The sequence below is a fragment of the Coregonus lavaretus genome (genome assembly GCF_964263955.1).
Source record: "Coregonus lavaretus genome assembly, chromosome: 17".
NCBI lineage: Eukaryota > Metazoa > Chordata > Actinopteri > Salmoniformes > Salmonidae > Coregonus > Coregonus lavaretus.
The window spans coordinates 18,205,790-18,230,653 of NC_140004.1; the positions used below are offsets into that span (position 1 = coordinate 18,205,790).

At 43.2% G+C, this 24,864-nt stretch overlaps 2 protein-coding genes across 2 annotated transcripts in view; one reads left to right on the forward strand and one right to left on the reverse strand.

Moving 5' to 3' along the window:
- The window catches only part of LOC311144724 (rasGAP-activating-like protein 1), a gene marked incomplete at both ends in the record, with an annotated part of 47,832 nt that extends 44,205 nt beyond the window's left edge, over positions 1-3,627 (forward strand). The window contains 5 exons of the mRNA XM_084180819.1: positions 570-707; positions 877-1,012; positions 1,227-1,347; positions 3,274-3,341; positions 3,479-3,627. Coding sequence (XP_084036945.1) covers positions 570-707; positions 877-1,012; positions 1,227-1,347; positions 3,274-3,341; positions 3,479-3,627 — 612 coding nt within the window. The remainder of the gene's footprint in view (positions 1-569; positions 708-876; positions 1,013-1,226; positions 1,348-3,273; positions 3,342-3,478) is intronic.
- An 8,445-nt stretch (positions 3,628-12,072) lies between these two features.
- The window catches only part of dtx1 (deltex 1, E3 ubiquitin ligase), a 54,897-nt gene continuing 42,105 nt past the window's right edge, over positions 12,073-24,864 (reverse strand). The window contains exons 5-11 of the mRNA XM_084180849.1: positions 21,122-21,183; positions 20,795-20,956; positions 16,871-16,932; positions 16,566-16,724; positions 16,030-16,191; positions 13,450-13,539; positions 12,073-13,325 (exon numbers count right to left, since the gene is read on the reverse strand). Of these exons, the coding sequence (XP_084036975.1) occupies positions 13,101-13,325; positions 13,450-13,539; positions 16,030-16,191; positions 16,566-16,724; positions 16,871-16,932; positions 20,795-20,956; positions 21,122-21,183 (922 nt within the window). The 3' untranslated portion in view covers positions 12,073-13,100. The remainder of the gene's footprint in view (positions 13,326-13,449; positions 13,540-16,029; positions 16,192-16,565; positions 16,725-16,870; positions 16,933-20,794; positions 20,957-21,121; positions 21,184-24,864) is intronic.

Genomic DNA, 24,864 nt, shown 5'->3' on the forward strand with positions numbered 1-24,864 from the left:
AGAGAGAGAGAGAGAGAGAGAGAGAGAGAGGCTAGTAAAAGGCTGTTCTCTTTGAGCGGGCTCCTTCCTTTGTGTGGCTGGAATAAAGGCTAGGTTAATTGAAGGCTGTGGATATTCATAATAACATTGCAAATCAGACTGTGGACAATACCCCCTCTCCCCTCCCACTGTGCTCTAGCCTGAGTGAGGCAGGCTGCCCATGGAAGCGGCTGATTTACACATTAAAGCAGCCGTTCTGCCGGGTTTCTCCTGTCCTGCTCTCTCTCACTTTCTCCGCTTTTTTTCTTTATCTCTCCAACACTCTTTTCTCTTCTCAGTCCTCTTTCTTTGCTAAATGGTTGCACATCTTGATTTGCATAATAATAAAACGTAGGGGAAGGATAAAAGCTGATACATACTGTACAGACACTTGAAGCCGGGCCTTAACTCTCCCGAGGAAAAGCTGATAGCTAAATTATTCATTTGATATGTATTTGCCTGTATTCATAAGATTGCCTACAGAGTAATACAGGAGTGCCACGTGGACCTGTGTGTGGCTGCTGATACTGTATTATGTACGTGTCCTGCAGGTGCGCTCTTCCATCCCCATCCAGTGTGTGTGTGTCGTGGAGAGAGTGGATGAGAATGCCTTCCAACAGCAGCATGTGATGCAGGTCGTCACCCAGGACAACGATGGACAGATGCACACCATCTATATCCAGTGCAAGGTACTGGCAGACCTCCAGTCACTGACCACACTATTACAATTGACCCTTGACTGGGTTGACTATGTGGTGCTTTCTTTGCATCACTGTGATGTTTGAGTGCAGCCTCCCCACTACAAAATGGTGGCCGTTATCAGAGACAATATAAAAGGTAGAGTCTGTCTGTCTGCAGAATGTGAATGAGTTGAACCAGTGGCTGTCAGCCATCAGGAAGGCCAGTATCTACAACGAGCGCATGCTGCCCTCCTTCCACCCAGGGGCGTACCGCAGTGGCAAGTGGACTTGCTGCCTACAGGCCAACCGCACTAGTAATTATAACATTGACCATTATGTAGGACGCTTTGTTCAAGTGCCACACACTTAACATGTTAGTGCTTTTTTAACACTTCATAATGATCTTTTTACCTCACATTTATGTGCACTGCTCTTACACCAGCCCATAACTGTTTGCTCCCTCAGACTAAGTAACTCACAGACAGAAAGGAAAGTGAATACACTGTATGGCCCCTCTCTCTTGTTCAGCTTTAGGTTGCAGTCGCACTCACTCTGCAGTGACTCTGGGTGACTGGAGTGACCCACTGGATCCAGACGCAGAGACTCAGACCATCTACAAACAGCTTCTTCAGGGAAGAGACAAACTCAGGTCAGTGGCATACACTTTGACATTAGAACATTTAGAGGCTATGATAAACCTCCTCCAACAGAGGGTGCAGTTCATTTACTTATCACAAGGGGTCTACATTGCAACATTAGGACTACTCTCTACTCACATGAATTAGAAATAGCCTGTAACTCAGGAACATATCAATGTGGATTGATATGCTCAGCCTCTCTCACACTTGGTCACTACCATGGCAAGGAAATACCATGGGATTTTCCTGCCACGGTAGTGACCAAAAAACCATGATAGTACCATGGTATTTTTTTCATTGTACTTCCCTTGCAGGAAAATCCCATGGTATTTGCACCAGTACCATGGTATTTTCCTGCCATGGTAGTTTCCCAAAACATATGATAGTACCATGGTATTGAAATGTACAGTACCATGGTAGTACAATTTTAAAAATAACATGGTTTTGTGCTAGCAGCATGTAGTGAAACATGAAAGCATGGTAGTTGTTTACAATGTATTATCATGATGGTCTGTGTCCCACCATTTTTCGGGTAAAGTGACATTGACTTCTTGCTCTGCAATGGAAAAGTGTAGGCCTAGTGTACCCTCTTAAAACCCTTTAGCTCATAGTGAAAAACCACAACACACATGGTCTAGTACTGTAGTGTACCCTCTTAAAACCTGGGACCTGGATAGGGTATGGTGAGAAGAATGGAGTCTGACACCTTGAAGATAAGGTTTAAAATAATTAGCTAGTTTATCTGGCACTCTTCAATACAGTTTTCAGTTGTTTCTCTCTCATTCAACTGACTAGGCTACTCTAAATACAATTGTAAATAGCCAACATACTAAAAAACTATTTGTACAAATATGAATTATCATCTTACTTCATAAATACATTTTCATCATGTCATTCTCAACACATCCCTAACAATAGCAAGTTACAATGTTCGTTGGATTCCGCCATGACTACGACAAGCTAGCTTGACTGGCGCTAACGTTAGCCGATGTTAGCTTCTATGCTAAAGGATTTTATAGATTAATTAAACTCCACTTAACTTGGTGTTTCATATCCTATGCTTTATAACTCTCTCACCGTGAAGATAAGGTTTAAAATAATTAGTTTATCTGGTGCTTCTCTCGTCAGTTTTCAATTGGCTCTCTCATTCCACTGACTCGCTGACTATGGGACAGCAGATAGCGTTGCGGTTAAGAGCGTTGGGCCAGTAACCGAAAGGTTGCTGGTTCGAATCTCTGAGCAGACTAGGTGGAAAATCTGTCTGTGGCCTTGAGCAAGGTATTGCTCCTGTAAGTCGCTCTGGATAAGAGCGTCTACAAACATGTCAAATGTAAGCAGGCTAGAGCCACTGTGGAGTGAGAGCACATTTATTTAATGCATTATACTGCCATTGTACCATGGTAGCGCACAATTAATAAAGATGGTGCCATATGATGTTTGGAACCATTTATCTTAATTGTGCGTTACCATGGTAGAATGTATAATGCAGGTTAAAACCATGGTATTTTTATGATCCACATCTATACCATGGTATGTATAAATGATGCAATACCATGGTATTATTTAGGTGCATGGGAGGGTATGTATCATACATGTACTACAAAGCTAAAACCATGGTACATTTCCATGATTCAGATCTATACCATGGTATAAATGATGCAATACCATGGTAATATTTAGGTACAATGGCAGTACCATGGTAGTACCATCATACTTCAAGGCTAAACCCATGGTACATTTCTATGATTCAGACTATACCATGGTATAAGTGAAAGTACCATAGTAGTACCATGGTATCAAGGAAAGTAAGTCAAGCCTCTCTCACAAACTCTGTTACACACTATCTAAACTTTGATAAACATGTTGATCAGTGTGTTAATGCGAGTGTGCCGTGCTGTGCCCTGTGCTGTGCCGTACCCTGTACTGTGTGTTTACAGGAAGCAGTATGTGGAGGCTGAGACGACCACAGAGGAAGAGAAGAGACTGAACTCTGGGCTGCTCCCTGGTGAGACTGTCAAAACAGTGCCTTTTTCAATATGCAGTTTGAACAGTTGTAACACCTTAGCCCTCAGAGGTTGGTTCACTAGACCCTTGTACTGTAATTTAAAGCGTTCTCCTGCTTTAAATCTTTCTCTCCCCTAGATGGAACAGACAGTAGCAGGCAGCTCCTGAAGCACAGGCAGGCTGCAGCGGCTCGGCTGCTGGGGGTGGTTCTGGATCTGGAGCAGGCCCATGCCACCTTCCAGCAGCGGGAAAGAGAGGAGGCCAGCAGCCTCATCCTGACCCCCTAGACTGGGCCTTCCCAGCAGCATGAGCCCGGGCCTGAGGGGGAGAGCAGCGTCCTGCATCAGACTCAATGGAGGTTTGACAGAAGAGTGTCCATACATACCCTCCCAACTGTGTAGGAAAGCTAAATTATCACAATGAAGGCAGCGTTTCCCTTCTCCCTGTCATATTGTCTGTTACATGTGATATCAAGAGGAACTCTCTTCTCATCCAGATAACTTCTTCAAAAGACCGAATGGAGAGGATGCCAAGCCCCTCTGCTACGTTCTTTTCCATGAACGTTTGACATCACACATACAGGTTTTCAGCCGTGGCAGAGGGGCTATCTAGGGACATAACTGATTGCTATAGGCCTTGCATGCAGATTGACTGCCACATATTAACTTCTGCTACTCTCACAAAGCTTGGGCTCTTGTCGATTGAGCAGGACACAAACTGTTATGTGGAGTGGAGGGGTTGGACATAGTGTGTCATTCGGTGATACTGCATTATTGTATGGCTATAATGTAATGCATGCCCTGCATCCAGCGTTTGTGAAACGTGAAGAAAATGCTTTTATATTCAATATTATCATACCTTGAAGGAGGACGATTATGCAATCTACTCTAGTTTTAGCTGAATTTACCTGAATGTATGCTATTTTGATATTGCTTTTATTGATGTTTTGTACTCTCTAATTGTACATATTTGAATTGAGAACAGCCTCAATGTAGCAGCGAGATTTGGTGTTCATATCACTGAGGACATTGCCCTGTGAGATGCCTAAGTAAATGTTATTAATACAACGGCACACGCGCCATAATTGCTTGAACAGTCACGTGTTTGCTATTAGGATATTGTTTTCACTGTTGCCATGGGCACCTGAGATTAATATTTAGTGAAGCTTGTGTTTGGTACTGTTGCTCCGTGCATGTATGTGGAGTAACTCAAACACAAAGCTGTGGCTTTGAGATAATATATATTTTACATATACAGTATAGGGTTCACAGTTGATTGGTTAATTGGTTAACGTTTCTTTGTAGCAGTACTACTGACAATCTTATCCAGTCAATCCAGTAACGTGTGTTTGCGCTTCTTCTCAGGTGCTTGTATTTTAAGTAATTTTAAGACAGATGATTTTGAGTGAAGTGTCATACAGTAACTGTCATGCATTGAATGAAATCGGACATATTATGTAGATCATTTCTGTTCTACTTCAGTTGGGCTCTCTGTAGAGAGCTTATGATGGCGACTCGTAACAGTATGAGCATGTCCTGTCTCAGCATTGATGTACACACTACATTACATTTTATATGCTCTACCTTATATTTTGTATACATTTATGTTTTTCCCCTACAGTATTGACCAAATTTAGTTTGCTGGTTTCGAGCTAAGCTCAGAGGAGTAGAGAGGAGTAGTCAGACTCCAAGTGTGTGAGTTGAGTTGCGTGGAATGGTGTGCGCCATTTGAAATGCTTTTCTGTGGAGGTGTGGGAGATGTTTCAAATGCCAAACTGTCTTTATTTTGGTAATACTTTCTTTAATTAGTAACAAGGAAGAATATTTTATTTCAATAAGTCTAATCGATCAAGATAGAAAAGCCAAACTTATTGGAATGTTACAATTTCACTGTTATCAAATTATATTTTACTTTTATCCAAATAGATTATTGACCTATTACTGTAATCTGTTTTGTAAATTGTATTCTATACATTCCAAATTGTATTTACCATGGCTTGCCATCTTTGGAAGCTTATTTTAGACCACTGTTATATTCCACTGAAATTCACCAAGCAGGCTCTCAATTTCAAATCTGGACAAATATTGATTGTCGCTCATTGACTTATTTACTGAAAGTGGGCTGCAATTTTGAAAATGAGCTTCAATTTTAGTGCTGACACAAAGTGACTGCATGTACAAAGTGGGTGGTTACAGATAAATGGTAACATCAGCTGTATTACTGTGAACTGTATTGGAAATATTCAGTAAAATGGAATGTTACCACTATTACTGTTTAGTTTGAAACTGTGTTTATGCACACAATGGAAAACCTTTTCAACTTACAATCAGTCAAGTGTTTTTTGTAAGAGGTGTTGGAGGGTCTGGGGACACCTCCTCCAGCTCTTTCAGTAGGTCCCAATTCCCACAGCACAGCTGGGAGTGCTCTTTCTGACTAGGGTTAACTGGAGCCCGATTGTGTGGTCACAAAAGGATCCGTCCTGTGTTACTTATCAAGATAAGGTAGGGTTACTTCAGTGTATTTACTGAATCCCAATGCAGGCTATATCACACTACCCACCACAGTGATACTTTTCCCAGCTGATTATTACTCTAAGCTCTGTGAACACAGATGTCAAATCCCCCTGGATTCAGACCAGGTAAATCATGTTAAATATGAGTCATTGAAAGTGGCCTGAGAAGTACAAAGTCAGTTTCCCTTCATATTAGATTAATATTTAAGAATGAGTAAAATGTGTTCGCAGCACTTTCCCCTTCCTAACCTTATTAAAATGCTAATGAGAGGCACCTGCCATGGGGCAGCAGAGACTCCCTCGTTAACACCCTCATTACATTAGTGACGGAGGTGAGTGATGAGAGGAGGGGGGCTCGGCTGGGACAGGGGAGTCTGGGATGTCAGCCCCGGCCACGATAGACCCTCTAAGCTGCTGTGTCACAGCTATGCTTGGGAGAGGGGAGATGAGCCCCATGACAGACACCACAGGCTGTCCACAGGACCAGTAGGGAGACCTCCCATGACAGCCCCACAAGCTGTTCCTCCAGACCTGGAGGGGAGGGGGGAGGACTGGGGTGTATTTGCTTTAGTATGCGCCACAGTGCCTGCATACCCAGCCTCCATTTCTTTCACACAGCACCAACCTTCAGCAGCCAGTGACAGAAAATGACCATAAAGCAACATTTACTGCCGGTTATAGGTTGAGAACTTTTGTGAAGGAGCACAGTTAGAAAGATATGACATATAGAAGCAAACCGGATGGATATCATGAAAATGATCGGAGAGGTTGAGAGTAGAAGAAGTTCAGAAGAAAAAACAAACAAAATATAATTATTGTAAAATTGACTGTGTCCATAAAATGTAGATAGTAAGTATAAGCTGGAAGTAGAGGCCGAAGCATTGTTGTTCACTAGTTTACTCCAATTAGGGAAAGGGTATGTGTATGTGTGTGTATGTGTGTATATATATATATATATATATACACACACAGTGGGGAGAACAAGTATTTGATACACTGCCGATTTTGAAGGTTTTCCTACTTACAAAGCATGTAGAGGTCTGTAATTTTTATCATAGGTACACTGAAACTGTGAGAGACGGAATCTAAAACAAAAATCTAGAAAATCACATTGTATGATTTTTAAGTAATTAATTTGCATTTTATTGCATGACATAAGTATTTGATACATCAGAAAAGCAGAACTTAATATTTGATACAGAAACCTTTGTTTGCAATTACAGAGATCATACGTTTCCTGTAGGTCTTGACCAGGTTTGCACACACTGCAGCAGGGATTTTGGCCCACTCCTCCATACAGACCTTCTCCAGATCCTTCAGGATTCGGGGCTGTCGCTGGGCAATACAGACTTTCAGCTCCCTCCAAAGATTTTCTATTGGGTTCAGGTCTGGAGACTGGCTAGGCCACTCCAGGACCTTGAGATGCTTCTTACGGAGCCACTCCTTAGTTGCCCTGGCTGTGTGTTTCGGGTCGTTGTCATGCTGGAAGACCCAGCCACGACCCATCTTCAATGCTCTTACTGAGGGAAGGAGGTTGTTGGCCAAGATCTCGTGATACATGGCCCCATCCATCCTCCCCTCAATACGGTGCAGTCGTCCTGTCCCCTTTGCAGAAAAGCATCCCCAAAGAAGGATGTTTCCACCTCCATGCTTCACGGTTGGGATGGTGTTCTTGGGGTTGTACTCATCCTTCTTCTTCCTCCAAACACGGCGAGTGGAGTTTAGACCAAAAAGTTATAGTTTTGTCTCATCAGACCACATGACCTTCTCCCATTCCTCCTCTGGATCATCCAGATTGTCATTGGCAAACTTCAGACAGGCCTGGACACGCGCTGGCTTGAGCAGGGGGACCTTGCATGCGCTGCAGGATTTTAATCCATGACGGCGTAGTGTGTTACTAATGGTTTTCTTTGAGACTGTGGTCCCAGCTCTCTTCAGGTCATTGACCAGGTCCTGCCGTGTAGTTCTGGGCTGATCCCTCACCTTCCTCATGATCATTGATGCCCCATGAGGTGAGATCTTGCATGGAGCCCCAGACCGAGGGTGATTGACCGTCATCTTGAACTTCTTCCATTTTCTAATAATTGCGCCAACAGTTGTTGCCTTCTCACCAAGCTGCTTGCCTTTTGTCCTGTAGCCCATCCCAGCCTTGTGCAGGTCTACAATTTTATCCCTGATGTCCTTACACAGCTCTCTGGTCTTGGCCATTGTGGAGAGGTTGGAGTCTGTTTGATTGAGTGTGTGGACTGGTGTCTTTTATACAGGTAACAAGTTCAAACAGGTGCAGTTAATACAGGTAATGAGTGGAGAACAGGAGGGCTTCTTAAAGAAAAACTAACAGGTCTGTGAGAGACGGAATTCTTACTGGTTGGTAGGTGATCAAATACTTATGTCATGCAATAAAATGCAAATTAATTACTTAAAAATCATACAATGTGATTTTCTGGATTTTTCATGCTTTGTAAGTAGGAAAACCTGCAAAATCGGCAGTGTATCAAATACTTGTTCTCCCCACTGTATATATAAACACGGGGGATTGGAAGTGATGCAGACAATTACATTGATGGAAGTTACAATGTATCTGCAATATTAAGCTGATCTACCCCCCCCCCCCCCCCAAAAAAAACATTTACTGCCGGTGCAAACTGTTACCACCACACTCCACAGCTCGAGCAAAGCTTGTTTATATCGGCAGAGCTAAAGGAAGAGGAGGACGTGGTGGCAACGAAAGACAGTAAAGAACGAGGAGGTCAAACAAACTACCCTGTTGAGGGCACATTTATTTTTCACATGAAACACACAAACATGCAACAACGTCATCACAATCCAATAAAGACTGATAGATTAAGAAGCCCTTCAATGTTTTATGTCTCTAATCTTGCCTTTATTTCTAGTCATTTGATTATACATTTCAAATCTCAATTTCTCTTTGTGTGTTGTGGTTTCTTTTTTAAATCATAATATGTTGCTTCTGATGAGAAATGATTATTTGAATATTGAACCATAGCCACATGGCTCTCTGACATTTTGTCAGGAGAAAATGGGCACTTAAAATGCAGACGATTACCTCATACATACGATCACCATTTATGTGCAACCTGAAGAGAGGACGGAGCAGCAAAGCGCTAGCTCATTCTCATCTCTCTCCATCAAACCCTCTTTAGAGGTAAAAAAACAGACAAGCAGTCCACCATGCCACTCCACACGGGACACAGCTGGATGACATCTCTAATGACTCAATAACAATTGTCACATACAAAATATTTTCTTTGTCAGCAGACTTCTTTAGGTCTTGAGTAACATGCACTTCTATGAAAACATTTTTGTCTCAACCCCCAAACGTTTACTGTTTCAATCTTTTTGGAGCTTAAACCAAACATTTTCACACACACATGCACATACGCTCACACACGCAGACCCCCTATCTCACACCTACACAGATTCCCACCAAATTGTTGCAGGTGTATCTGTGTAGACATAAGCACAGTATGCTGTGGAGGTTATCAATATGATTGAAAATGTAAACTCCTAATGAGAAAGTATCCCTGTTAATGTATCCTTACAAGTCAGCGTTACCCCATTTCCCACACCTAATCAATATATGCTATGGAAAATCGTATGGAATGTATATTAATTACTGTAATGTAACAATGTTACACAGTATGAATGCTCAATTGAAGATATTCAATCTTTTAAAAAATACATCAAAAATATGTGTTCTCCTATACGGAGCATTTGAGCAATACCCTTGGATCACAAATGGACATACCTTACAGAATGTTGAACATCCATTCTCCTGTCCCCAAAACCTCCTGCTACACGTGACATGAGGTACAAATTGCTCGCATATATAATTGCATAAACTCTATTCCTCTGTCCAAAACCAGACAATAAAATGTATGCTCACATTAAAATTCCCCGGTGTACAGACTCCACTGAAAGCATACTGACCTTATGTACACACCTGAAAGGCTGAGGAGGCCTAGACCATAAAATTACAGTTACATACTTAAGCATTTGGAGACTGGAAATGTAAGTCTATAAATATGAACTGATACAGTACATCAGTTAAAGTACAATGACATGGAAAATAGGGTTGGCCAAGCAAAAATGTTTTATCTGTACAACTTAATGAGTCTCACTTTAAATGGGAAATTCCCTGATAAGACTGGAAGCATTTCTTTCCTGTTTTTCCCCATTTAAGAGAGTGACAAAAAGCTTAAAGTTAGTCAAACTTGCACAAGGATAAAGAAGAAATGAACAGGCAAGATGACTCTTGTTTTTCACTCACCAGTTTGGGGGTACTGACAGTATCCTCCTCTTGGTTCTATTAGGTTATACAAGGTAAATGACACAATTAGAATTCTCTTTCTATGGTCAATGACCCATCTGGGGGATAGGGTCGACTACATGCTGCTAAACTCCCCCCAACCAATAATAAAGAGGGACCTACTGTTTTTACTGAATACCTCAGCGACTCCAATACAGAATCTACATTAACGACAGCAGCAAATTCTAAGACTACTACTAATATAAGACGCTCATAACATGGCATACATATTTCAACAGTCCCTGACATACTGGCAAATCACATATGCCAGATTTGATGTATTAATGTTAATATGTGCCTGTGTGTATAGTTTTGTGGGCGGGTAAATGTGAGTGTATATTTTCATTATATAGAAGAGTATAAAAAATCAATTAAACTTACACCATATGACTCAAATTGAGCATACATGTACATTTAAAGGTAGATCAGATCTGCAAATGTATAGATATATATATTTGAAGCAATGCAAGACAAGTTTATAAACATAAACAGCTGAATTTGTAGCCAATACATTTAAAGACATCTTCCTAAAATGAAAGGATTAATTAAAGAAAACTGCTGCCTCAAAGTGCTACGGAAGACTATGATTCAGTCCAAAATATTCAAAAGCATTTAAAGGATCAAAACCCGTGAAGTGGGTGGCACACCATAAAACTTCAACATGAATCTCTTCTAGATTATACCAACATCTCCACTCATTAAAATTTGTCAGATCCTACTGAAGGAAATAGATTTTTGCAGCTTAAAGGTTAACTGTTATTTTTCGGAAAAGAAACTCACAAGATTTCATCATGACTAAAATCTTCAACAACTCTTTAGCTTATGGGCATAGAATCTGTGGGAAGGGAGATGGGAAGGAGCAAAGGGAGTAACATTCCCAGTGCAACATCAGCTTCACGTACTGTACTTTAAAGAACAACATTCTGAGTGATCCTACTGTAGAATGAGCTCCTCTAGCTGCTGAGGGAAGGGGAAACGCAGCAGTGGCCCGTACATCAGTATCAGACCTAAGAGCCTTTAGACAGGTGGGGGTCTGTTGTCTGCAGCACCAGGGAGCAGCAGAGGCTTATCATGCAACCAGCCCAGCATTGCAGAGGATGAACACCAGGGGCTCGTACATCACTGTGTGTGTGTGTGTGTGTGTGTGTGTGTGTGTGTGTGTGTGTGTGTGTGTGTGTGTGTGTGTGTGTGTGTGTGTGTGTGTGTGTGTGTGTGTGTGTGTGTGTGTGTGTGTGTGTGTGTGTGTGTGTGTGTGTGTGTGTGTGTGTGTGTGTGTGTGTGTGTGTGTGTGTGTGTGTGTGTGTGTGTGTGTGGCACGCTCTGCCTACTCTACTGTATGATGGATCAGAGTTCGAGATTGCGCCATAGAAATGTAAAAGTAATTTCCGATTGAGCCGACATATACAGCGTTTACCGTGAATGCAGTCTCTGCTAACTCGGGAATATTGTCTTTAAATTTAAATCACGCTGTAATGCTCAACTACCGCAATACGGATTAAATAGAGCCCTTAGAGAGCGAATTAACCCCACAGCACACACACACTAACACACACTCAAAAACACACGCAAGTAGGCAAGCACATGTGATGCGAGCGTGATAGATCATTCCAACGCCTGGGCCTCCTCTAAGACAGGCTTATTCACAGAGGTCAATGTCACCAGTGTTTCAACAAAACAAATGAGGTTAACCTTGGAGTGGAGCGAGGCTTGCTCGACTGCCTCAGTTCTTAACTTATAGAAGCATACATTTTTTAACAATCATCTAACTGGTCGTTAAGATGCTTGTGGATGGATCTATATCAGGTTAACTTCCAAAGGCCTCCTCAGGTTGGCACCCCATTAGAATATACATTTACTGTGAGACAGCTGAATCCTCAAATCATCTGACTGTCTCTCTGTCAGGTGGTGCATGTCAACCTTCAACAGACTCACTGGCCAGTGACGCCAAGCCTTTGTGAAACGGCCCTGTGTAGCCAATCAGAGATGCCCTCTCTCCTTCCTGAGAATCACATCACCGTGACCGTCCACTCAGATCTACAGACAGTTTTGGTGCAGAAAACCACCAAGCTAAAACTAAGCAAAAGGCCTCACTTTCAAAAGACTCTCACTAGCAACCACATCAGCATGTCACAACAAGTTGAACTGTGTAGATTTAGTGTGAATTGGACTAATAAGTGTCAGATCTGGGAAAGCAACCACGCTTTTACAATTCTGCATATTAAAATTCTCCTGAAGATTTCCACACAAATACCAACTACAACTTGAGAAATCACTTCCCTACTCTTTAAAAAATACACATCTGATAAAACTAGAACAAACTGTGACAGACATCTAAAGCCTTCAGAGCCCTAGCCAACTGTCTTTGCAAAAGTCCCAGGTATGCGGTCAACATTAAAATGCAATATCAAACTCTGGGCCATATGGTTTGGTGGTGAGTATAAACAGACATCTCTTTCAATGCCATGATGTCACAGTCCTAAAATCTTCTTCAGTACAAAAGAGGAGGATCAAAATCCTGTCTCAGAGGAATCAATTAACAGTTGATGTGCAATAATGTCTAAATCCCACAACAGCCAATACACATTGAGATCTGTTTTCATTTAAATCCTGTCTTCACGTTCCTTTACCCTATCAGGTTGAAATCTTGGCAAAAATACACATGCTCAAGGCACGGACAAAGTTTTACAGTTATGTTTAGGTAAACGCAAATAACAGTATAACACAATCATGATGTTATAATGTCATTTGCTATATTTCCATGGCCACATACAGAATCTGAGGGTCTTTAGGTGTGTTTTGGGTGTGGGGAGTAAAATATAGTTATCTCGGCTGCATGTTGCCTCTTCATGCAGAGGCCCACTCTATGTCAGAGAGGAGTATTGTATGGGTGGTGGTCCTCGGTGGCCTCTCTGTCCCCCTCAGTCCTTCAGGTTGTCCTCTCCCACCCCCTGGGCTGACAGCTCTGTCAGGACGTTGTCCAGGTAGTTGGGGTCTGGGTAGCCGTGCCCTGTCAGGTTGGAGCCAAACTCTGTCTTGTGGTGGATCTCGTTCCACACCACCGTGTCCGACTCGCCCGTGGTGCTGGACGTGTCGATGGTGAAGATGAGGCGGCGGTCCCACGCCATGATCAGGAGCTTCAGGACCTGGGGACAGACAGACAGACTTACATGTCTTTTTCTAGTCCAGTCAAGGGTGTTGCCTACTACAGCATGTATTGTGGAAAACATGTTATTCCCATATACACACAGACAGTACTGTAAGTCTTACCTTCCTGCCCTTGTCATTGTCTGGGAGGTAGCAGTGCCGTGGGAAGCCTCTAGCGCTGAACTTCTTCCCTGGGTTGGGATGCTCTGTGGCCTGGTGAAAAGGACAAAAACATTCACAACCAGTGGCGGCTCCTGAAAAAATTCTCAGGGGGGGCAATTTTTCTGATGATTTAGGTGACCTACACACATTTAAAAAAAGATATGTCCAGCAACAACATGAAGACAGGGGCAGCATATAAGTCAATACCAGAAGCATTTATTGACTGATCTCAAAAGTGTTGGCTTACAAAAGCAAAATAAGTTATCACAGTAAAAATAATCAAGGGTGTTCTTTCACATTCCTCAACACTGCATAAACAATATGCATTTCCATAAAACACCTCATCTAATTGTGCCACAAAGTTGACAAGTCCAAGAAAAATACCAGGGTTGGTGGAGCCCTCAGTTTCATCTTTGCCTCGCAAAGCTAACTCAAACACTCCGCAAAACTTCACACACTGGATTAGCCGGCTGAGGATGTGGCGGTTCTTGCTAACCTCATCGTTGTGGCGGCGGACAGCTAGCCTGTATCCCTCATCCAGTTGAGTGAGTGGCAATGTTCACTCTCCCCAAAGCAGACAATCTCAAACAGCTATCCATGTGGGTCTTTGACAGCTCATGTTTCTTAATCTTTTCTGAAAGATGGTGCATGTCCGTTACACCAGTCGCTGTCCAAGCTGTGCTGTCTGCCGTGCCGCCTTCAGGGTGAAAGAGTAAGCAGGGGTAGCAGAAGACTGCATTAGCTACATCGCAGCCTGCTAGCCAGGTTTTTCGTTCGTACCAATTTTTGGAAAATCCTCGGGTGTAGGACTTTCCCCCTTTAGTAGAAACCTGCTGAATTATTAAATTTGGTCTGGGAGGTCCTAATTGTTTCGTTGCCAATTTATCTTGATTTGTTCGCCGACAAAAAGGAACTTCTTTCAAAGAGACAATCGAGTTGCACTGAACGCTAGCCATCTTGACAGTAGTACGTGAATTGATTGACGCTGCTACCCGCTCTTTTCTTAGTTACGTTCATGGTTATGTTACGTATGACGAAAGCGCGTAAGTGCAAGCCCTCCCGGAACCCATAGAGATTGTATTGAAAGCTCTGATATTTGAAAAAAATAGATTTTACATGAGAGTCTATGAGAGACTTCTGGGGCGATTTTCAACCTGACTGAAATCGCCCCAAAAGGGGCGGGGCCATTTGAAGCACGACTTTAGCCTGATTGGACATTTAGTGGCAGATCAGACGTCTAGATTAGAACACTGATAACTACTGTTGCCGTGATATAATTGATTAGAAAAAAAATCCCTTCCTTTTCCCGTTTGGCAGTGCGTCGCCCATATCGCCCTAATGAACACACCGCCCCTGTTCACAACCCTGCTCTTTCTCTTTCAATTAACATTCAGTCAGAGGGAAATGTCAAATGTGCCCCTGGGACAAGATTCTATACTAGTACTCAGACTACTCTGTGAGTTTATTTGCACTCTATCAAAGCATTAATTGGGGGGGGGGGGGGGGGGGGGGGGGGGGTGAATGCCACTGCCAAAACAAAACCTTTTTACTTTTCATCAAGAAACATGTTCATCAAGAAAAACAAACAAAATATAATTATTGTAAAATTGACTGTGTCCATAAAATGTAGATAGTAAGTATAAGCTGGAAGTAGAGGCCTAAGCATTGTTGTTCACTAATTTACCCCAAGTAGGGAAAGGATGGCGGGGGTGAAAAGTAATAAAGGGGAGTATATATATAAAAAACATGGGGGATTGGAAGTGATGCAGACAATTAGATTGATGGAAGTTACAATCTATCTGCAATATTAAGCTGATCTACCCCCCCCCCCCCCCCCCAAAAAAAAATTAAAATAAAAAAAATAAAGAAACATGTTCTTTATACCAGTTGTATAACAAACAAGTAACTGCCATGCTCTGTGATGCAGGTGATATGTGTTGACATGCCACACCATACTCATTGTACTCCACTCTACTTCATAATGTACTGTATCATTACTATATCATGACTTTCTTACACAGAGTACAGCTGTCAGTGAAGATGTGTTTGAAGGGGGAAGTGAGGAGGGTGAGTGGTGTGATGGGGCACTGTGGGTGGGTTGTGGTGTGATGTGCTGATGCAGTGTGGAGGGCAGGGGACAGACAGACATAGTCTCCCTCTTCCCTCCCCAGGGAGACTAAGCCTGCTCTTCTGAAAATAAAGGTCACTTCATTGACTCTATTAAAGCTCCGCTCTGCAGTCAGGATGAAATATGCAGCCCTCTTCCCTCCTCTCGACCGCCTCCGCCCACTGCAAAGAGAGGAGGTGAATCGTTCTCTCTCTCTCTTTACGAGGATGCAGTCACGCGGCTTTGGGACATTTCAACCCCCTCAGCAACACTAAACACATAATCAAATACCCTCTGAAGCATCCTCATGTCAGACACAACAGTCTTATACCAATGTAGATGGAAGAGAATAGACCTAGGAAGGAGAGCCAGTGGATGAGTGGACTGTGTGAGTGTGAAGGATATAAGGGTGGGACGTAAAGTGTCGTGCTTACCTGTATGCCAGCAGGAATGTCATAGACGATGCGGATGGTCTTGGCCTCCGGGTAGCCAGGCAGGCAGTGGGGAATGACATGGTACTCCATCTTCCCAGGGGGCTGTGTGCCTGTCTTCTCCCCATAGATAGCCTTACAGGTGGGGCACTGTAGACTGCCATCCTGGACAGGGACACATTAAATGTTCAAAATTCATTCCTAATCTAATCAAACATATTTAATCTAATCTAGAGTGATTTCATGGACATAGAGCCATCTTCTGTACTAAATAGACTTTAAATAAAAAAATAATTGTAATTTTGTTTAATGGTTATGCATTCAAATGAGCATGAACTGTGCTTTGCAGAGTAAGGCCTGCTTCTGAATGAGTTTGATCTCAATCTAGTCTAATCTCATCTCATCTAATCGAATGATATCAAAGTATAACACATCACATCAAATGGGATGTGTAATTTCACCCACTACTATACAATATCATATTATGATATGGTATCATTGATACCATAACAAGCGCTGGCGCGAATGCCCTTTCTCACCTTGTTGCCATTGTTGTACATGGCCACCAGGCACAGCAGATGGTAAATGTGCCCACACTTGCCAAGCTTGCCCACCATTTCTGGCTTTATGCCCTTGTGCTGCAGGACACCCTCGTAACCCGATGACATCACCAGCCTCTCCATGCAGATGGTGCAGTCCTGGGAAGGGAAAGTGAGTGGGCACCAGTTAGACCCTAACAGCTACTGTATCTTACTGTAGGGTTGGGATGCATAGCAATGATACACTGTACAGTATATTGATTTCAAACCGCATTAAAGTGTGTGTCACCCAGGACTCTCCTTACCTCATCAGGGGCTACCTTCACTTTCTCTGTGTATCTCCGCACTACATCCTCTGGGTTTTTCCCTAGCAATAAAACACAACATTGAAGGCATATGGTTAAAAGGAAAATATGACTAGATAGATCTGCATAAGGAGAAGTGAATGCTGTCTATTTGAGCAATAGGTAAACCCAGTGAACTGGTCTGGCTCTAAAGTACCATAGACCTACTTGATTATGATGAGACCAGTCCAATAAGAGAGTGTGAATAATACTGTGTGTGATTTTGAAGAGGAGGTCACCTTCAAAGTGACACAGAACAATGAGCCATCACCCACACACCAAGCTAATCCCAGTGTGAAACTAAGCTAGCATGGCTGTCAGAGCTCACCCACAGCTTACACCTCTAATACGCTTACAGACGGGCACTCTTCCCCCAGCACATTTGTTTGCTCATTTGGGGAACAGAGAGAGGGAGAGAGAGAAAGGGGGAAGGGGGGAGGAAGAGAGTGAAAGAGACAGAGAAGCGAGAGAGATGAGAGAAAGCAATGGAGAGAGAGAGATACAGAGGGAGAGACAGGGAGAAGGACTGCATTATGCATTTTCCGGCATTGCCTTTTTGATGGTTTCATTTGCTAGATCAAAGGCCTCTCTAGCCTCCTTTAGAGTGGCAGCCGGAACAGGATAACCCCAAATCTCTTTCCCTCTCTGCCTCGTTCCATGGGGGCTATGCTGCATCAGTTGGTAGAGCATGGCGCTTGCAACGCCAGGGTTGTGGGTTCGTTTCCCACGGGGGGCCAGTATGAAAATGTACGCACTCACTAACTGTAAGTCGCTCTGGATAAGAGCGTCTGCTAAATGACTAAAATGTAAAAAAATAAAAAATAATTGGCTGCAACCCATCTATCAGTCCGTGGTGTCCTCCCGTCCCAATGCCCCCGCCTGAGTCTGCGGCCCGGGGATGGAGTGATGAAGGGGAGGGAGGGGAGAGATGGCGGAGGTGTCTGGGTGGAACAGAGTGATGCAGGGCTGAAAAACCCACCGCCTGCACTGACCAATTAGGACAGACACTCAAACGGGGACGCCTGTGGTTTCAACGGCATCAAATTGACATTGGCCTGGCGCCATTTTAGCTAAAGCCACACATCTCACCACAGGATCATCATCAACCCATCTCACTACAATATATTCATCTTAATTATAGTTGTGGAAATAGCTAATTTAATAAATAGTTAATTTCAATGTGGTGGGAAACCCATGAAATGTGGTGAGTGTGACTGTAATCCCTCCCTTTCCCTTCATCAGGGTCATCAGGACTGCATTGTCCAATCTGCTGACAGGGTCATTAGCTACCCGCTTCTACATCTGCATTGCTTGCTGTTTGGGGTTTTAGGCTGGGTTTCTGTATAGCACTTTGTGACATCTGTTCATGTAAAAAGGGCTTTATAAATACATTGTATTGATTGACCTGCCCTCCACCGAGGACCTGCACGACTCCAGGACAAGGAAGCATGCAGGAAAGATCATCGCCGACCCCCCCCCCCCCCAACTTGGACACCCCATCTTTCAAAGAATCCCCTCTGGCAAACGGTTCAGGTCAAACATGACCAAAACCCCCCGCCGCCTGAACAGTTTTTTCCCCGGTACCGTGGTCCTCACCAACTGGCCATGAGGCTCATAGGAATTAATGGACTTTGCATTGAGCCGAACACTGCACCTTGCCATCAATGAGGTGAAATAATAATAACTGCACTATACTGCATTTGCACTATGTACACCTCTCCATATATAGATATATCCCCTCTGTAAATTGTATGTCCTCACTGTGAATCAGCTTATACTCCAGAGTTGCACAGTCGTGGTCAAAAGTTTTGAGAATGACACATGTATTGGTCTTCACAAAGTTTGCTGCTTCAGTGTTTTTAGATGTTTTTGTCAGATGTTACTATGGTATACTGAAGTATAATTACAAGCATTCCATAAGTGTCAAAGGCTTTTATTGACAATTACATTACATTTATGCAAAGAGTCAATATTTGCAGTGTTGACCCTTATTTTTCAAGACCTCTGCAATCCGCCTTGGCATGCTGTCAATTAACTTCTGGGCCACATCCTGACTGATGGCAGCCCATTCTTGCATAATCAATGCTTGGAGTTTGTCAGAATTTGTGGGTTTTTGTTTGTCCACCCGCCTCATGAGGATTGACCACGTTCTCAATGGGATTAAGGTCTGGGGAGTTCCCTGGCCATGGACCCAAAATGTCGATGTTTTGTTCCCCGAGCCACTTAGTTATCACTTTTGCCTTATGGCAAGGTGCTCCATCATACTGGAAAAGGCATTGTTCGTCACCAAACTGTTCTTGGATGGTTGGGAGAAGTTGCTCTCAGAGGATGTGTTGGTACCATTCTTTATTCATGGCTGTGTTCTAAGGCAAAATTGTGAGTGAGCCCACTCCCTTGGCTGAGAAGCAACCCCACACATGAATGGTCTCAGGATGCTTTACTGTTGGCATGACACAGGACTGATGGTAGCGCTCACCTTGTCTTCTCCGGACAATATTTTTTTCCGGATCCCCCAAACAATCGGAAAGGGGATTCATCAGAGAAAATGACTTTACCCCAGTCCTTAGCAGTCCAATCCCTGTACCTTTTGCAGAATATCAGTCTGTCCCTGATGTTTTTCCTGGAGAGAAGTGGCTTCCTCGCTGCCCTTCTTGACACCAGGCCATCCTCCAAAAGTCTTCGCCTCACTGTGCGTGCAGATGCACTCACACCTGCCTGCTGCCATTCCTGAGCAAGCTCTGCACTGGTGGTGCCCTGATCCCGCAGCTGAATCAACTTTAGGAGACGGTCCTGGCGCTTGCTGGACTTTCTTGGGCGTCCTGAAGCCTTCTTCACAACAATTGAACCTCTCTCCTTGAAGTTCTTGATGATCCGATAAATTGTTGATTTAGGTGCAATCTTACTAGCAGCAATTTCCTTGCCTGTGAAGCCCTTTTTGTGCAAAGCAATGATGATGGCACGTGTTTCCTTGCAGGTAACAATGGTTAACAGAGGAAGAACAATGATTTCAAGCACCACCCTCCTTTTAAAGCTTCCAGTCTGTTATTTTAACTCAATCAGCATGACAGAGTGATCTCCAGCCTTGTCCTCGTCAACACTCTCACCTGTGTTAACGAGAGAATCACTTACATGATGTCAGCTGGTCCTTTTGTGGCAGGGCTGAAATGCAGTGGAAATGTTTTTGGTGGATTAAGTTCATTTTCATGGCAATGAGGGACTTTGCAATTAATTGCAATTAATCTGATCACTCTTGATAACATTCTGGAGTATATGCAAATTGGCATCATAAAAACTGAGGCAGCATACTTTGTGAAAATTAATATTTGTGTCATTCTCAAAACTTTTGACCACGACTGTATGTTTACTGTATTTATATTGTATATTCTGTATGTTGACTTTGTGTCTGTATTCTGTTTGTATATTGTCTATTGCTGGCAGCACCTACTCACTAAGTCAAATACCGGGTATGTTTAAATGTTCTTAGTGAATAAAGTTATTCTGATTCTTCTGATTATCCAGAGGAGAGATTTACTTTACATCTTAATGTCTCAATTGAATTCCTCTCACACTCCATGACAGCCCCTCCTCTCTAGTGTTCCTGTGAGCCCTCCCTGTCATACATACAGATGTAGGATCTTAACTTGAGCCAGTTTGCTACAGCATGAAAATAATCCTGCAGCAACAGGAAATGTGAATGGATTATAATTAATAGACATTTTTGTAGGGGTTGATACATTTTTCGTAAGGGAGAATCAACTCTGACATTTCAAAGTGGAAATTACAAACGTCAGAAGCCTTTTAAACCTCAAATACACTACAATTTGCATTACAGGAAAGTTCTCCTGCAACAGGGTGATCAAATTAAGATCCTACATCTGTACATACCTCTCCTGAGGTGCTTCTTCTTGGTCTTGCGGCAGATGCCATTGACCCCGGGCACAGGCTTCATGTCACTCTTGTTGATGGGCGGTGGGTGCAGGATGGGTTTAGGGGCCCGGGTCAGACACACGGGCAGGCCAGCAGCACACATCAGGATACCAGTCATACCTGGCACACACACACACACACATTCATACAGGAAAGAAAATAGCCATGTTGATTTAGTATTATGAGTAAGAACGGATGCGAAAACTAAAGCACTCATGTAAATGCAGCCTACAGGGAGAAAAATGTATTTTTAATTGCAAAAGATAAGAAAAATAGAACCATTACCTGCAATTGCTGGGTGAACTGGTCCAGAGCCAGTCAGGTTCTTAACAGGGAGGGCCGGGACCCTGCAGAGAGAAAAACGTCCAATATGAAATCATCAGGTTTTCAAAAGACTAAACATAATGACACTACAATTCACTGTTATAAAGTACTGTACATTCTCAGTCAGAATGGCCACACTTACACAGATGTAGAATATGTCGCCATAGTGCGAAAGAGTCCATGGTCACATCACGTGTCCTAGCTAGCAACTACACCAAAAACACAGACAAGACAGCCTGACTCATCAACAGTCACTGCTGTACCAGAGCATGATTCAGAATGACACTTAGAGAGCACATACTCACACACACTCCACACAGAGGACAAACACTGTTGTTTACTCGCAAAGACATCTAAAATAGGAAGTCATAGAGAGCTGTGCACAAAGCATGTGGGTCATGATGAGCTTGTGTGAGTGTGTGTCCCTTTTAAGAAACCACGGCCTCAGCTTCAGTCTGGTAATGGAGTGCCCTCCCACACAGGGCAGACCAGGCTTCAGGGAAAGGTCACCTGTCAGAGGAGCTAGGGTTAGAGACCGCAGACTGAGCCTCTTTTGCTGCTGCTTCTGCTACTCTATGTGACGAGAAAATAACAACTGATCTGTGGTGATGGAGAGGACCACATAGAAGAAAAGGAAGCCATTTTGATGTCAACACAGCCAAAACAGTTTAGCGGTCATGCAATGATCGCAATGAAAAAAGAGCAGCTTTGATGATTGAATTATTATCCTGTATTAACTTACACAGTATTTCAGTACATGCAAGAAGCATGTCACTGAATTACAGTAGAATAATAACATTTTCTTACTTTCCCAAAGGTATTGTGTAACGTTAATACCATTGATCTAAGAGATCCCTTCCCCCAATAGCAGCTCTGACTATAAGTGCTCCACACTAATCAGCCCCTCCCACCGGCCTCTCTCTCTCTCTCTCTCTCTCTCTCTCTCTCTCTCTCTCTCTCTCTCTCTCTCTCTCTCCATGTACAGGCAGTGTCCAGGACCCTTAGCCCATTATCTCTTCAGCACCTCCCTCACAAATCCCTAACGAAAGGCCGCTTTGATGTGAGTAGACCCTGTGTTCCTATGCCAGGGGAGCCCTTCAATGAGCTCTACAGAATTAACAAAGGCCTTCGTGTCCTGGACACTCTGGGTCTGATCTGCCTTATCTCCACTCACTCTCAGGGGAACTAGTGTAGTGATATGCCAGCTAGGCTACATAGTGGAGTAGAGATATGAAGCTGTGGCCAGGACAAGGTCAGCTAGCTGGGTAATGGCCTATACTATAGCATGATGCATGTCAGACAGCTGTGTGCATGTGTGGCCCATATATGCTCAGGAAGGCTGAAAAAAAGTATGTATTGTGTTGGAGAAAGGCCAAAAGCCAATAAGATTATCGTACTGGCATGTCTACAGTGCATGCTGTACACAGCGCCTCAAAATGGCAAATCAGCTCAAGCAGACAATAAGGCATTTTCAAAGAAAACAAATTAGGCATTGCCCACGGGGAGAATTCCTCCCTATATTTAAACATGCACTTACAGTATCTCAAATCAAGTGTGCCTGCCTCTTGAAATACATGTATAATTCAGGAATTTCATGGAGGATGATTAAACAACACATTTCCACCAGGAGAGAGCAACATACAACAAGAGCCCTTGGCACTGTTGCACACATGTGTACACACACATGCATACACACACGCTAGTGCACACAGGATGCATCTTGAGACAGTGGAAGTGTAACAGCATTTGTAAGCATAATGTTTTAACACCATGAGATCATTCAACCATATAATCTCTTGTTGCACAAAAGCACACAACAGCATTTCTTGCCACATTTAATTTCTGAATATGGGACGCTAGTAACTCCAACTTTAAGCTTTTAACAAGACCCTTGAGTTATTCTTAGTAACACCTGGTCCACACTTGCAAACATTTAAAACATTTAAACCTTTTCTCCGTCTCAAAATCCGCATCAGCCAAATAAAATCTAAAAATGTTTATTGTTATCTGCTCCCATGGGATACCCTGGCACAGTTAGCCCTATGATAACAAAACCAGCTGGCCATGATTATTTCCTGTAACAAAATCTTCATCAGCCAACCAAAGATCTTAGACTTTATATCTAGGGCGGCAGGTAGCGTAGTGGGTAAGAGCGTTGTGCCAGTAACCGAAAGGTCGCTGGTTCTAATCCCCGAGCCTCCTAGGTGAAAAATCTGTCGATGTGCCCTTAAGCAAGGCACTTAACCCTAATTGCTCCTGTAAGTCGCTCTGGATAAGAGCGTCTGCTAAATGACTAAAATGTAAATGTAAAATATCCACCAACCAATGGCATTTCTTAAAATAGGTCAACTTGGCCACCAGAGGGATATTTTCAACCCCCAAATTCAAGGTTTACTATTGTTCCGCTTGGTCTGTAACAAGTTTAGTGTGACAATATTGCACGACGCAGCCTTGACTAGGCTACTAGTTACTAACGTTAGACAAAATTCAAAAAGGCACGTTTTTGCATATATGACTAAGTCCCAAGTTTTTGCTTATCAGTTTCACACACATCCATGTGCTTTACGGAAAAATCATAATGGAGATCTATACAACATTTAAGTTTATCATACATTCCAAAACACACAAGCAAGTCTACATCAGAATGGCTGAAAAGCAACAAATGCAAAGTTTTGGAATGGCCTAGTCAAAGTCCAGACCTAAACCCAATTGAGATTTTGTGATCTGATAACATTCAGGGTGTAATCTGTAAGCATATGGTTATAGTATCGCTCTTCTTCTCTGCTCTGCTCTTTATCATTGACCTGGTTCAGGGAAAGGACCGTCTCTGGGGCCAGTGACATGGTCCTTCCTGCAGCTGGGGCTAGGGCTGGGGCTGGGGTTCATGTGATGGGCCACTGCTGACCTACATCCCCCCTCCGCTCCTCTCCCTCTGTGGTCAGGGACATGGTCACGAGTCCACAGCTGGATGCCATGCTGCACACATAAAAGCCTCACAGTCACTCCTAAGATCTACTGATCATTTAGCTGTATTTTCATCTATTATTAAAACTGGTGTTCAGATTTGTTCAGGAGGTAGTACCTTACAAATGTGCAGTATATGGACACATTTTCACTTAAAACAATACCATAGCAGTGTTCAGGTATTTCACATTCAAGTAAATTCCATGAGTGAGTACAGTCCCAGTAACCTCTATCTCTTTTGCTCCATCAACCCTTATCATTCTCTTCATCCTCTGTTCACTTTTCACAGTCCAGTCTACCCCTCCTCTCCTGCATCCCTCTCTTCTCCTCTATTCCTTCTCCTCCCCTCTCCCAGACTGACTCCCCAGCCTGACTTGAGCAGGAATTAATTAGGCTGAGAGCAATGTGATTTCCTCCGGATACAGAGACCAAATTAGGCCCAGTTACAGAAGTGCTGACGGAGCCCTTATTTCTCCTCATCTGTTTATCATGCACCAGAAAGACAGGGGGAAGTGGAGGAGAGGAGAAAACTCCAAAAGTGCTTAATCGCATATTGATGTGGTGGAGGACTGGGAGAGGAAGGCAGACCCTGACCCCGGCTATGCCCAGGGGAAGAATGTAATGCACTTTACAAAGCACCCCCAAAACAGACAAATAAGCAATAATGACACAGAGCAACTTTTACATAGCATCAGTTTGGTCTGGATGGGCCTTCATGATTTATTCAGTTATTTCTCCTT